Source organism: Colius striatus, chromosome 25 (genome assembly GCF_028858725.1).
Source record: "Colius striatus isolate bColStr4 chromosome 25, bColStr4.1.hap1, whole genome shotgun sequence".
In the NCBI taxonomy this organism is placed as follows: Eukaryota; Metazoa; Chordata; class Aves; order Coliiformes; family Coliidae; genus Colius; species Colius striatus.
Window position 1 is genome coordinate 171329 of NC_084783.1, and position 14908 is coordinate 186236.

The window sequence follows — 14908 nt, forward strand, 5'->3', positions numbered from 1 at the left end:
ATGCACATACACCATTAGCACCCATCATCTCCTTCTGTTTTTTTGAGTGTGTTGTCATGACTTCCATGGGTACCTGTTACAAGCAGCTGATGGATCCAAGAGCTGGCTCACGTCAGAAGATGGTTTTTCAGCATGCTCTACATTGATATTTAATAGCTTGGTCTGACTTACAGTCCAAATAAAAAGCATGAGAGAGCAAAGGTGGGAGAGACATCAGGGAGTAAATAGGAGCATCGACTTACTCTCACTTGAAATGTATCATTCTCCTTCTGTACTTTGCAGACTCTTTTAAGATCCAGTACATGCAGTTCATGGCATACATGAAAACTCCTCAGTATAAAGCAAGTCTGCAACAGTTGCTGGAGCAGGAAAAGGTAGGTCTTGTTTGTAGCATTTCTAAATAAAATTGCCAAACCAGGTACCATGGATGTGAGGGAAGATCCTGGAGATGGGGGTTGTGTGCACTTTAAACCAGTGCTGCACCAGGCCAATTATATTGCCAGAGTAGGCTGAGTGACTGTACCTGGGGATTGTGTTGCTAACTCAATCTTTGTGTGCTTCCATATCATTTCCCACCTGCAAACTACGAGGGATGCACCTCCACTCTTCCCTCTGGTGTTCCTGCACCTAATCAGACTTTGTTATTTCTGGTTTTTTCCCCTCTATTTGGCATGAAGCTGGTGTCTTGAGCCCCATCCTTTTCTCCCCTTAGGGACTGGCAGCTGCTTTTCTTCTCTGTCTCATGGGTCACAGGAACACCACAGGGGGTGGTCAAGCTCTGCACTGCCTGAATAGGTTCCTGCCTTCCTCTTAGGGGGCTTCCCTGCACAGAAGCATCCTGTGAGCTGCTGGTTAAACTGCTCTTAGATAACTAAATTGTGCTTAATCGCTGTAGCAATGTGGAGTGAACAGTGTCTTGAAAAACACACAGATACTAATTCCTTGGAGCTGAGTTTTCTGGGTTTTGACATCTATTCTTTCCCACAGTAGGGAAGCCTAAATGAATTGAGTGCCATAGCACAGGAATGGCTCATTACCCTTGAAACAAATGGAAGTGTGAGACTGAAAACCCCAAACTGTCATCACTTGATTTAAGAGACTTAATGAAGCATCCTTAGTATGACAATGTATGTGCACATTGCACTGCTGGGCAAAGTGTGAAGTTACCAAGTTACAGGCTGAAAGACATGGGAAGGTGAAGACAATCCTGAAGCTGTGGTGTGGTGTCTGTGCTATGGAGCCATCTCCCCAGCAGAGGGAGGAGATTTACTGCCTAAAGACCTTGTATTGCCTTACCTCAGTTAGGAGTAATTTAATTACTTCACAAATTGGCCTTGATGAGAGAGGATGTGCCTGCTCCTTCAGTGAGGAAGCCCTCCCCATAGAGCACAACAATCATCTGGAACTTCTGGCCAGTTCCAGCTTTTTGTAGCCCCCATGGAAGCTTTGCTTTGCTCTTTGTGACAGCATCAGCACAGAGCTGTAGTGTTGTTTCATGGAGTTTTCCATAATGGAAGCTCGTTTTCCAGATGAGAGAAGCTACCTAGTGCCACCCCATTTGTTACTCAGAGTTGGTTGTTGCTGATGTCTTTGTGCAATAAGCCAGTCTGCACACAGAGTTGGGATAGTGTTTCACTTCATGGCTGCACAGAGGTGGGAACTGGGGAGGAACTCCCTGCAGTATGTAATCAGAGATTTCAAAATCAAGGAGGTGCTGTGAGCTGCCAGCCCAGCAGGTTGCCTTTAGGTGGAGCTGTCAGCTCCTCCACTGCTTGGAAAGGCTGGGGGAAGAGGCTGCTGTTGAAAGCATAAACGATTTTTTCAGCATCACCTGTGGCAGCTCATTTAGCCCTGCAGTGATTCAGTTGTTTTCCAAGTGACTGGTGAGGGGCAGGCAGAGCTGTGTGCCAGCTCCTGTGTGTTCTTGCATATATGGGACTCACCAGCACTGCTGCTTCCCTGCTTGGAATCATCACAGAAAGGAGATCAAGGTGCTTTTCACCCTTGTCCTCCACTTTTTCTGGAGTGATGGCTCAGATTCTGTACAATTCCTGTTTGGCCTCAGCAGCAAAACTTGGAGAAGAGTGTAATCTCCAGAGCTTCTCTTCTTGCTGCACTCATCCTGCAGTGGGAACTGAATAGAGGAGACTGGAGCCAGTCCTATCCTTGCCCTTTGCTGATCACGTCCTGCACGACCGTGAAATGAGTAAGCAAGTATCTAGTTGAGGAATGTTATGAGCAGAGAATGTTCTGCAAGAGGAGGGCTGGGGTGGCCTGCTGAAGTAATTTTGGCATTCGAAGTACAAGTGATTTGGCTTATTTATGACTCTCTTCCTACCTCACCCACACTGTATTTTCATTTACTGTGTGTCCTCTGGGTATTATGTAGGAAAACCAAGTTGGGACTGGAGATTTAGATCCTGTTCCCAGTTTAGTAACAGATTTAATACAGATAATCTGTTCCACTTGCATTTCTGCTCTGTAGGGTGTGTTTATTAACTTCATCTTTACAGTGCACTAGGAGGATAAAAAACTGTCTCAGTTATATTTTGCCATACAGCTTATATACAAAACTACTTAGAAACTCTTTTCAGTGTACTTCACTAAGTGTTGAACACCAACAATTACAGGCTCACAGTAATCTGCAGCAGAGCTAAATCAGTTGATATTCTCTGTGCTCAGATTCACTCCTAACTTGCTATACAAACTTGATGTAAACATCTTGTTAAGATGGACTCTTGCTGCAGTTGGTGCTAAAAGCTTGTTTTCTCACTCTTACCTCTTCCAGGAAAAGAATGCTCAGTTACTGGGTACAGCACAGCAGTTGTTCACCCACTGCCAGGCACAGAAAGAGGAAATCAAACGTCTTTTTCAGCAGAAACTTGATGAGGTAGCCCTGCTCTGGTGGAAGTGGATGCTTGCTTGTCCTCTGCATGCAAACAGGCTTGATAAAAATAAGACCAGAGACCTGTCTCAGATCTCCAGCCCCTGTTTTTGCAGCAGATCATGCTAAATAATGTGGAATCAGCATGACTCTCTGGTTATGCTTTATCTGAATTGTGGAAATGGTTGTGTGCTGAGGGAAGGGGCTGACAGGCCACACACACTGTGGGATTTTAGTAAAGGATGCATTCCCACTGGTTGGACAAGCTCTGTGTTGCCAATGCAAGTGCAGAAGCACAGAAAGAAGTGAGATGGCTCCATCAAAAATACCATTCCTTTGGCTGGCAAGAAACTAAATGCCAGTTTTAAAGCTGAATTGCTGGAACAGCAGCTCCAAGTGAGATGCTTTTGTCCTTCCTCGTTATCCACTAGCAATGACAAAATGCCCTGGAGAATGCTGGGGGACTCTGTGAGAGCTGCAGAGGTTCTGTGACCATCCCCAGTGTCACTTCTGAATGTGACAGTTGTCTGGAATTAGAGTGTCAAGACCTTGTTGGATAATCTCTTTCCTTCTCACTCTTCATCTTGTAGTTGGGAGTTAAAGCTCTAACGTACAATGACCTGATTCAGGCTCAGAAGGAAATCTCTGCTCACAATCAGCAACTGAAAGAACAGACCAAACAGCTGGAGAAGGACAACAGTGAACTCAGGAACCAGAGCTTACAGCTGGTATGTACAGTGCATGTGGCTGAGGAGCAGGTGGTGCTGCCATTGATGTAAGGACAGGTCAGGAGCTGAGGGCTGCCCCCCTTCAGGATATCTTAACAAACGAAAAACCGTAGAGCTGCTGTAGCTGCTCTGTATCAGAGAGTGATGAGGGAAGGAATGCAGGTGCTCCTCTCTCTTGATGACCTTTATTATGCTGAGATAGTTCGTTCTGGCCTCAGCTGTGTCCCATAAACAGCTTTGCACCTGTACATGCACTTGTCACTGCATCTGGGTCTCTGTGGCCAAGATCATGGTGCTTGCCTTGTGTCAGCTGTAACTGTTGTGGTGTTCACCTTGGTAGCAAAAACTGCTCAGGTGGGTGAGGGGGAAATGTGGATGTGGAAGTGTGAGGGAAGGTGGGTGATAACACTTAGAAAGAACCAGGCCACCTCCTGCCACATTGTGAGGCCCCACAGGACCATTTAGTTGGCATTTGGCTTGGGCTGAGAGGAGTTTTCAGTGTACAAAGAAGCTTCTTGCATGTATCCAGGTGAAGGGTGCATGGCTTCCAGCTTGCACCTTGGGTGAGGTGGTGAAAGTTGTCTTGTGATCTGTTTGTTCTGTCTTTGCAGCTTAAGGCTCGATGTGAAGAGCTGAAGCTGGATTGGTCAACATTGTCACTGGAGAACTTGCTGAAAGAGAAGCAGGCATTGAAGAATCAGATTTCTGAGAAACAGAAGCACTGTTTGGAATTGCAGGTGAGGAGTGAGAAACAGATCTCGAGTCACTGACTTGAGGTAGCTCTTGGGCAATGGCCCAGTTAAGGGTGTTTGACAAGATAAACTGGAGGATAAACTGGCTGGTTGCTTATATCTTTTTATTTCCCATCTTTTTTTAATCCCCCTTTTTCCCCCCCAGAGACTAGTTTGTTTATTAGAGGGTTTTAGTAACCTTGAAGAATAAACACGTTTAACTTTTAAACGAAGTGGACACCTCGGCCTGATCCTTGCACGTGCTGTAGAGGAGGGAACCATGGTGTATCATTAAATATAATAGAGAAGCATGACCTGATGAAAAGAAAGGTCCTGCTTGTTTGCATGTGGGCTCTGACATCTCCATTCAGGAGTGAATTCCCACAGAATGTGAAAGGGAATTCAACTCCTGTGTCTGAAGAACTGTCCTTTCCCTGTGAGATTGGTTCTAGAGCTAATCCACCCTTTTGCTGGGTGCTTTGACATGGAGCAACTGTTTCCTCAATACTGGCAGCATTGAGTTACTCCATACTGTCTATAAGTTGAGGATATTTTATCACTGTAAGATGTGAAAGGTGCTTTGAGCCATTGCCCTTACCTGTGCCTGTTGGTCTCAGGCTCACTGCAGCACGTTGAACTTTGTTTCTCAAGCTTTGGGTCAATGGGGAAAGTATCAAAGCAAAACTCCATAACGTGGTAGAATTGATGAGTGTGGTCTTTAACAGTTTTTTTCCTCTTCATTTAAAGATCAGCATTGTGGAACTTGAGAAAAGTCAAAGGCAGCAGGAGCTCATGCAGCTGAAATCCTACACGCCGTCTGATGAGTCACTGTCAGTACAGCTACGCAATAAAACCCATCTGAGCCGTGATCCTGAGGCTGATCATGGCAGGTTCCAACTGGAGCTTGAGTGCTCCAAGTTTCCTATGCCCCACATCAATGGCATGAGCCCTGAACTGTCCATGAACGGCCATGCTACTCCCTATGAAATTCAGAATGCCTTCAGCAGACCCTCTTCCAAGCAGAACACCCCTCAGTACACAACCTCACACCTGGACCAAGAAATAGTTCCATGTACCCCAAACCACAGCAGCAGACAGAAGGCAGACAAGATGACAAGCCTGTCCTTACCTGATTACACCAGGTTTTCCCCAGCTAAAATAGCACTGAGGAGACATTTGAATCAAGACCACGGAGTCAATGGGAAAGCAACAGCTAATGAGATACAGAGGTGAGAGTGATCATTTTCTAGGGTGGGAAGGGAGGGGTCACTGCTTGTTTAACAGCTGCTTATTGACACTGTGGGAAAATACTTTAAAAGTGGAGGTTTATACACTTCTAAAAGCTTTGTGTCGAGGAGACCAGCAGTGCCAGCTGCTTGGGTGAATAAGGTGGCACATTACCTTGAGTCTGGTGCAGGAATTCCTTGTAAAACAGAAATGCTGAGCTTTTGTGTTCTGACAATCTTGCATCTGTGTTCCAGAGCTGACCATGTCAAAGAGAATGGCCTTACATATCCCAGCCCTGGTGTTGCAAATGGCATAAAGCTGAGTCCTCAGGAAGCTCGGCCCTCTTCCCCAGCGGCCTTACCCGTTGCAGGCGAGAAGGTGAGAGAAGTGCTTGAGCTCAAGTGCAGGGATGTTGCACCTGCGAAAAACTGACCAAACTAGAGAATGCAGATGTGCTCTTGTCTGTGGTCAGCTTGGCATGGAAAGTAACACAAAATATAGTAGGTGTGATGCAATAGGAAGGAGCTGGCTAGAGATGGGAGAACAGTCATGGAGGTTGTGCTTACCTCTGAGTTCCTGGTTTGATATGAACCAGTGATGCAGTAGGAGCTTCTTTTTGCTCTGGTGCATGTCTGCTTGCAAACTAGACTCTTTCACAGCTAAAACCAACTAAAAACTGTCCATGCAATTGGTCCAGCCACAAATCATATCAGTGCTCATTTCAAAGCAAGCAGGTGTCTTCCAATAGGATGTTACCATGGAAATACTTCTGGCTACTGCCTCTTCTGCATACAGAGGGCCTCAAGATAGGAATCTGAGAGCTCTGACAGAGACACTAAGAATGAACTTGCCTAGGGCATCCTTTCCTTGTGCTTGGGGACAGCAGTAGCTTTGATTGAAGTATTTCTGTGTGGTTGGATATTGCTGTCCCAAGACTGGTGCTGGTAACAAAGCTGCTCAGTGTCTGTGCTGTGGTAGTCATCACTCTTACCTGTGTGATTCCTCAAACAAAGAAAGGGCTGGGGGGAGATGTAGATGGGCTGGTTGCCATTAGTTTACAGAGTCTCTTCAGTAAGAGCGTGGGGTGAAGAATGTTACTTTCTCTTTTACATTTACAGGTTTTGAGAGAGAGAACCTCTGTGAGTAATGGAGAAACTATCACCAGCCTACCTATCAGTATTCCTCTCAGCACAGTGCAGCCCAATAAACTCCCTGTTAGTATCCCTCTGGCCAGCGTAGTCCTACCTAGCCGTGTTGAGAAGGTGGTGAGTAAGGGATTGTCAACACTTTCCATCCCTAACTAAAATCACACTGGGCAGTAGTGGGGTGCTGTGCACCAGACTCTTTAGTGGGCTGCTAACCTCAAGTGTCTTGCTCTGTGGGGGAGGCTGCTGTTGGGATGCACCCTCTTGGCTCTTAGTTGTTCTGTAGATCTTTTTCCTCTTGTGGGTCTGTGGGGTCGGTGATGTTTCAGCCAGGAAGGAAAGTCAGGTACGTGCCTCAAGAGAGGTGCAGAGTGTGAGAGTTTGGGGCAGTGAAAGAGAATCACATGTGTCTGTTCTTAGCCTCTGTCTCTTACATGGCCCTGAGACAAATTTCTCTGCCTCAGTTTGGTCATCTCAAAACTGTCACGTTCACCTGTAGGATGAACTGGAGGCTGTACTGCCCAATGTGTGAGTGACTGCTCTGCAGCTGCAGAGAGCAGCTAGAGAGCTTCTGGGGCCATCTCTCTTTTGAAATCCAGATAGGTCTGTGCCACTCTCAGTGGCAGAGAAGTTTATAAAAGCCTGCTCCAGTTTCTTACAAGTGTTTGTTGCAAAAGTGTTAGAGAGAGAACTGAGAAGCCTTTACTGCTTTCACAGGAGAGCTGTGAATCCAGAATCCATCCACAGATCCTTGCCTTAGAATCCCATATTTGGAAAGCTGGAGTTGTTTTATAGTGTTGAACTCATGATCTTCTTCCAGCTGCAGACTTGTAGTTGTGGCAGAACTAAAGTCTGCCCAGCTCTGAGCAGAAATATGTCCTCAGAGAGAGAGAGAGGTGGTTAGCTCTGGAAGGCATCTCTTGCTTCCATTCTTTGTTTATTCAGGCCACCATTGCACAGTTGTTTTGCCTGCTGTAGGGAAACACCCCTTGCTGATTGTACCCAGATAACACACCAGGGAACACACCTTAATGCTTTCATTCCCTGATTGCAGTGCTGTCCTGAGTCACCTTTCTGGGAGGATGACCCTGCTCTCCCTCTGTCAGCCTGGGCTCTCTTGTGTGCTAGATACTGCTGCAGTCCAATGAATCACAGGGTTTATTTTTGCCCCATAACATGCTGCTCAACATTACTCCTCAAAGCAAAATCTGGGACATTTAGGCAGTAGAGACACTTTCCTTGGTAAATCTACTACTGCATGTGAGTTTTGTTGAAACACTTGAGCAGACTCCCTGCACTAACATGCCTGTTTCTCTCCCTCCAGAGAAGCACACCCAGCCCAGTTCACCAGAGCAGAGACTCATCGACACTTGAAAAGCAGATTGGTGCTAGTTCTCATAATGGCATAAGCAATGCTGCTGGAAACAAGCCACTGGCTTTGGCTACCTCAGGTAACAGCCTCCTCTGCCTCTCTCTGTGAGACAGCACCCCACAAGTGCATGTGCTGGAGTTTTCCAAGTACTTCTTGTCAGGCAGTGGGGTGCTAGATAAATGGGTGCTTTGTCATGAGACCAAAGAATCACGGGGGATGGTGTTTTCAGGCAGCATGTGCCTACAGCCTGGGTGCATTCTGGCACAAACTATGTGCTTGATGTGCCTCTACCTGAACTGCAGCACTTGGCAGTGTGAATAAATGACTGCTTTTGGTAAATTCCTCTATGTGGGTTAAGAGATTCCTGCCTTTACAGGGTGACAAACCAGCAAAGGGTTGCATAGCTGTGCTGTGAGCTGAGGCTCTGGCTTTACAAATGTGATTTTACAGGGTGATGGAGTTTCTCTAATAGCAAAGCTAATTTCTTGATGCAAATCACAATGGTGCCTCATGAGCAGCCATAAAGGCACAGCTGTCTGGGTAGCAGGAAAGGTCAAACAGGAGCGAGCAGGAGAACCTTCCAGTGCAGACGTGACTCCAGACTCACCCATCTGTTGGAACTGTGGCCTTTAGCTGTTCAGGAATGTGGAAGTTCTGTGAAATGTTGTGGACTAGGAAAAGCAGGTTCTAGCACACAGAAGCTTTCTACAGCTCATCAGAGAGTGCATTTGTTCTGAATGTTTGCTGCCTCGAGGGGCTTGTGTTGTTTCTAGCAGCTGTTTTGCAAAGAAGGGCTTGGCTGCAGTTTTCTACAAAACCAAGGAAGTGTTTAAAAACCAACCCACCACTTGCTGTGAAACAGTACCAAGTTCCCTTCTGTCCCTTTGGTTCAGACAGCCCAGAGACAAGGCCTCACCAGAGCACTAAACCCATTTCCAACACACTATCACATATTAATTCTCTTCCCAAGCTTCCTCCCACGTGATGTTCTTCTGCCACAGTTTCTTTGGAGATCCTGAGCCCACAGCCTTTGGGTTAATTTTGAGAAGGAAGTGGGCTGTATGGATGAAGGAGTCCCTTCTTTTTTTAGGAATCCCAGCATGGTGGGGTGGGCAGGGCCCTGCAGAGCTGCTCCAGCCCCAGCCCCTGCTCCAGCAGGTTCCCCTGGCTCAGGGGGCACAGGAACGTGTCCAGGTGGGGTTGGGAACCTCCTGAGGAGCCTCCACACCCTCCCTGGGCAGCCTGGGCCAGGGCTCCCTCACCTCAGCACCAAAGGACTTTCTCCTCCTGTACCAGGGGCACTGCCTGTGTCCCAGCTTGTGCCTGTTACCCCTTGTCCTGCCACTGGACACCCTTTAGGTATTTACCAGCGTTGATAACGTGCCCCCTCAGTCTTTTCTTCTCTGGGCTCAAGAGCCCCAGATCTCTCAGCCTTTCCTCCTCACACACGTTCCATCCCCTCAGCATCTTGGTGTCCCTACACTGGCCTCTCCCCAGCAGTTCCCTGTCTCTCTGGAACTGGGGAGCCCAGAACTGGACACAGGGCTCCAGATGAGGCCTCAGCAGGGCAGAGCAGAGGGGGAGAACCTCTCTTGAGCTGCTGCCCACACTCTTCTTAATGCCTCCCAGGCTGCCACTGGCCTTCTTGCCCACGAGGGCACATTGCTGGCTCATGTTTAATTTGCTGGGAAGGAATCAGACTGCAGATGCTGCTTAGTTCTTTGACAATAGGAAGTTTAGAGTACAGGAGCCCCGATTTCCAAAGGCAAAGTAGTCCAAAGGAGACTTAGACTCGAATTCCATGTAAAAACTGTAGGGCATAGGATATCTCCATATAGAACATGAATTTTCCTGAACTGGCAAGAGCAAAAACCAGGACTCCTCAGCCCAGCCTGTCAGCACACAGAGCCACCTTCTCCACTGCCCAGTGTAAGGAGCAGGTTCCCCTGCAGTCCCTGGCTGCTGACTGACCTCGGGCAGCTCCAGCAGAATGCCCCCAATGTGAGCACTGTGCACTCTGGCTCAGCAGAAGCAATGATGTATACTTTCCCTTTCAACAGGTTTTTCTTACTCTTCTGGCTCCGTGGCAGTCAATGGAAATCTTACAAAGAGCCCAGTCCATCTTAACCATAGTGTTGATCAGGCAGCTCTGGACGACTCTGGGAGTCTGTTTAACTCAGTAGGGTCTCGGAGTTCCACTCCACAACACCCTTTGCTAATGCTGCAGTCAAGGAACTCTGGGCAAAACTCCCCTGCTCACCAGCACTCAACAAGCCCCAGGTTAAATGGCACCTCCCAGAGCCTGGTAGGGGTATTGCAATATGCAGATGCTCAGAAGATGTTTGCCGAAGGAACAAAGGGGGATCTTCAGTCTGATGCAGCGTTTTCAGATCCTGAGAACGAGGCCAAGAGAAGAATCATCTTTACAATCTCTCCTAATACAGGACATGTAAAACAATCCCCTTCCAACAAGCACAGTCCCGTGCCCACGAGCGCTCGGCTGGACTGTGGCCAAGCCCACGCGCAGGACGGGAAGAAGCGCGGCCGGCGGAAGCGATCGTCGCCGGGGAGCCTGGGCGGCACCTGCGGCGTGTCCCCCAAGCGCAAGGCGCTGCCCGTGGCCGGGCTCTTTGCGCAGCCCTCGGGGTCACCGCTCAGCATCAGCTCCATGGTAAGGGCACCAAGGGCCGTCCGGGACAGGAGGCGCCGGGAGAGCGGGTTTGAGGGAGGGAGTGAGTGTCGTGTCCAGGCTGTCGCGGGGGGAGGGGCTGGGGGTGGCGTGAAGAGCCGCGGGGCAGCCGGCCCTGAGAGGGGAGAGAGTTGCTGAGGAGTCGGGGACGTGTTCTGGGGTGGGTGGAACACCCAGGAGTCAGCACCATAGACCCCCTTATGGATGGAACCTTTAAGGTCATGGAGTCCAAGCAGCTGTCTCTGCCAGGGCATTAGCGATGAACACCGACCTTTCCCGTCCCTGCAGGGAAGTCGGTGCCTAGGCTGTAGGTGAAATATTTGGAAAACAGCTCAAACCAAAGAGCAGGGCAGTGCCAGAAGCAGGGGGAGTCGCTGCATCACTGGGCCAGCTCTGGGAGTTGCGCTCTCCTGACCCTGCATCACTGAGCCAGCATCACTGAGCCAGCATCACTGAGCCAGCATCACTGGGCCAGCTCTGGGAGTTGTGCTCTCCTGATCCTCCAGTGGCAGTTTGAAAGGAAGCGTGATGATCCCGTGTCTTCCTTTCTGCATTTCAACGGCAAAGAATGGAAAGTGGATGTTTTCCCGAGTTCTCTTTAAGCTTCCAGGCTGGGCTCTGATGCAGGAAGGTGGGCTAGTGCCAGTGCTAGTGTGAGACAAGCAGCTGTGGGCATGCTCCCTAAAGCCGAGCAACTTACACTTGCTTTTGATATCCTTAACAAGACGCCTTGTTTCTACAGGGGTTACTCTCATCTGTAACTGCTTTCTTTCCTTCTTGCCCAGGTCAATAACATTAATCAGCCTTTAGAAATAACAGCCATTTCCTCTCCTGAAAACTCCCTGAAGAACTCTCCTGTTCCTTACCAGGACAACGACCAGCCCCCGGTACTGAAAAAGGAAAAGCCCCTCATTCAGAGCAACGGTGTCCATTACTCGCCTCTGACATCGGATGAAGAGCAGGGATCTGAAGATGAGCACAATAGCAGCAGGTGAATACACCAGCCTAGGTTTCAGGGTGAGATTTCTCTGAGAGCTGATAATGGAGCTCTCAGCTGGAGAGGTGTGTCAGGCCTTTGTTCCCTTTGCTTATAGACTGATTCCATGATGCCAAGTCTCTCAATGCGGCTGGGATTGTGATCAGGGAAGGATTTGGGGAGCAGTGCTTGAATGTGGGAGCCTCCTGTTGCTGTGGTTGCAAGGCTGGCACAACACTGTGAGCCTTCTGAAAGAGCTGATGGAGAAATGATGTTTGTTGTTGTACTCTGGTGCTCTGTAGGAGTGCTGAGGCTCTGTGTGTAATCTTTAACACAGATTAGAACACACCTCTTGCTCACTCCCAAGTTTCAGCTTGATTCAAAATTGTCCCCTTCCTGCCCCAAACTGTGGTTTGGTCTGAAAGCTGAGTGCTTGCAGCTCTTGGCTTGCCTAGAGGGTGCAGTTTGTTTTTTTGGTGTAAAGTGCTGAAAAAGTAAAAGTTACAGAAACGTGAGCAAGGGGCTGCTTGGTACTGTGAAAGAAAAGCAACACTGAAAGCCTCTGAACATTCACTGGTCTTGGCAAAGAATTCTGTAATGGCTTCTACTTTTAGCTTGTGATGGCTTCTTTGTGCTTTTAAGTCCCTTCAGTAACACACAGCTGTCCTGCTGCCTTGGCTTTCTGTGCTGTAGCCAACTGTTAAGACGTGAGCACGAGGAAGATGAGGGAAAATGTGCAGCAAGGGCTCTGCAGGGAGTGCTATAACCTTTTCATTTCCCCACTAGAATTGAGAGGAAAATTGCAACAATATCCTTGGAAAGCAAATCTCCACAGAAGACTGTTGAGAACGGTAGGTGTGAGGGGTGTCGTGGGCTGCTGCCGTGGGCTGGGGCGGGTGTCTGCCTCTGGCTGACGCTGTTGGTCAGAAGCAGGTTCTGTGCTCTGGGGTGCAGTTCTGCCAGGGCTTTGCCCGATGTAGTTCGAGCTGATGGCTGGTAATTACACATCTTTGGGTGGGTTCTTATGTAGTCACAGGCCAGCAAAGATCTGACCATGGTTTTGGTTTGGGGAGGTACAAAGGCTGAGGACAAAGTAGATTCCCCAGCTGCTGCAGGGCGTTAAATGGCTTCTAGGCGGCTTCACAAGTATTTCTACCCTTGGATCAGAAGTAGAACCACAGGCTGATAAAACGTGGGTGTCCAGAGATAGTCTCAGGGAGCAGCCTCAGGGAATGCTGCTTCTTTGACACCTGTAAATCTTCTTCCAACCCAGGCGGCAGCTTATCTGGGAGGAAACAAGCACAAAGCAACGAGAACGTCAACAGCAGCAAATGGAAATCCACTTTCTCGCCAATATCCGACATCAACCTGACCAAAACTACAGACAGTCCCCTGCAGTCGGCTTCAGCCCTCAGCCAGAACTCGCTGTTTGCCTTCAGGCCCGAGGACGGCCTGGCCCTCGACGCCAAGGCGGCAGCGCACGTGAGGAAGAGCGTGGCCGTGCCCCCCGACGGGCTGAGCCCCGGCACCAACCCCAACGGCTTCAGCTACAACGGGGGGCTGTCGGCTGAGCTCGCTTTGCACAGCTTCATCGATGGTGCTTCTCTGCCCCAGAAGGCTTCGGACGCGGCGGCTTCCAGCTGCTCGCTGGGCTTCCAGCGAAGCAAAGACGGGGGCGGCTCGGACACGAACCCTTTCCTGAACAAGAGGCAGCTGGAAGGCCTCGGCGGCGCCAAGGGAGAAGACTTGAACCGGCTCAAAGGGAAGGAGCTCGGCGACGGCGGCCGCGGCGGGGGCCCTGCAGAAAAAGCCTCTCTGCAGCACAACGGGAAGCTCGGCAAAGGAAGGGACCGAGACCTGGAGTTCAAAAACGGCCACAACCTTTTCATTTCCGCTGCTGTTTCCTCTGGTGGCCTCCTGAACGGTAAAAGCCTTTCGACTGCCGCTTCCTCGGCGGGCAGCCCAGCGTCGTCTGTCCAGACGCACCATCCCTTCCTAAACACTCTGAGCACTGGATCGCAGTTCCCCCTCGGGCCCGTGGCCTTGCAAGCAAACCTCAACTCGGTGACAAACTCCTCAGTATTGCAGTCCTTATTTAATTCAATGCCAGCTGCTGCCAGTCTGGTCCACGTGTCATCAGCTGCAACCAGACTGACTAATTCTCACACTATGGGGAACTTCTCTCCTGGGGTTACAGGTGGAACAGTTGGAGGTAGGCAGAACTCTTTCTCTGGTATAAGACAGGGCCTAAAGGAAAGTCTGACACTGCCTCTCCAGGGGTGAAACCCTTTCACTTCCGCAGGATGTGAAGCAGATCTGTCCCACATAACCAGTCTCCTCTGTCTCTTGGAAATGCTAGGATGAGTTCAGTTCCCCACAGAGAAATCTCACGAGCTTTGTCTACTAGATGAGCTTGTTGTATCACCTTAATGAAAGAATACACCCAGACTTTGTGGTTTCGTAATGTGTGCTTGTTCAGATGTTGCTGTGTCGGATCCAGCTTAGGTCCGCCTGCAGGTAACACACTTAACTGTCCTGGTACCAAGTTAAGGATCTCTCTAACGTGTCAACTTGAGTAAAGGTTGAGATTAGGCCTTGAATGGAATTAGCATGATCCAGGAAGAGCAGAACATCAGTGCCTCTTCAGAGGAGATGGTGCTGGGAATTGCGTAGCATTCTGGCTCTTGAATGGACACGAAGAGCGTTTCCGTGCCAGGAAGGGCAATGCCATATGCACCTTGCACTTCTGGGATTCTGCACAGGCTTGGCCTCTGTGGCCCAAAGCGGAGACAAGCTGGCAGGACTAGAAGATAGTCTGAACCTGCCGTTGCTAAGTGTCCAAGGCAGATTTTCTTACCTGTCCATAACCATTCAGGCACCATGTCGGGAAATCCTAACTCTCACATCTCTCAGCACGTAGATTTGCTGGAAATGCAATCTCCCCTCTGCTGCCCTGTAAGTGGGAAAGCAGGAGGGTGGGGAGGGAAGAGCAGCAGTTTGAGTCTTCAGCTAAACAACTCTAGAGACCACGTAATCTCATCCCAAGTCTGCCCGTGTGCTATAGAACTGACAGGTCTCGGGTCTGACCATTTTTCCTCGTGGCATTTAGAGGTTGGCAGTAGGAAAGGTAAGTGAAATCTTTTGTACCTCCTGGCC

At 49.2% G+C, this 14908-nt stretch overlaps 1 protein-coding gene across 6 annotated transcripts in view; it reads left to right on the forward strand.

Moving 5' to 3' along the window:
• DOT1L (DOT1 like histone lysine methyltransferase) overlaps positions 1–14908 on the forward strand; it is a 65785-nt gene that overhangs the window by 42466 nt on the left and 8411 nt on the right. For 3 of the 6 annotated variants that reach the window (XR_009820384.1, XM_062014837.1, XM_062014840.1), the window contains exons 16-27: positions 283–374; positions 2789–2890; positions 3475–3612; positions 4224–4349; positions 5091–5572; positions 5825–5948; positions 6689–6835; positions 8040–8166; positions 10148–10758; positions 11562–11767; positions 12539–12603; positions 13026–13964. Coding sequence is in view for 4 of the 6 variants with exons in the window: in XM_062014837.1 (XP_061870821.1) it covers positions 283–374; positions 2789–2890; positions 3475–3612; positions 4224–4349; positions 5091–5572; positions 5825–5948; positions 6689–6835; positions 8040–8166; positions 10148–10758; positions 11562–11767; positions 12539–12603; positions 13026–13964 (3159 nt within the window). In the remaining 2 variants the exon portion in view is untranslated. Of the gene's footprint in view, positions 1–282; positions 375–2788; positions 2891–3474; positions 3613–4223; positions 4350–5090; positions 5573–5824; positions 5949–6688; positions 6836–8039; positions 8167–10147; positions 10759–11561; positions 11768–12538; positions 12604–13025; positions 14880–14908 lie in introns of all 6 variants that reach the window. The other 3 variants (XR_009820385.1, XM_062014838.1, XM_062014839.1) reach the window with 3 other exon arrangements.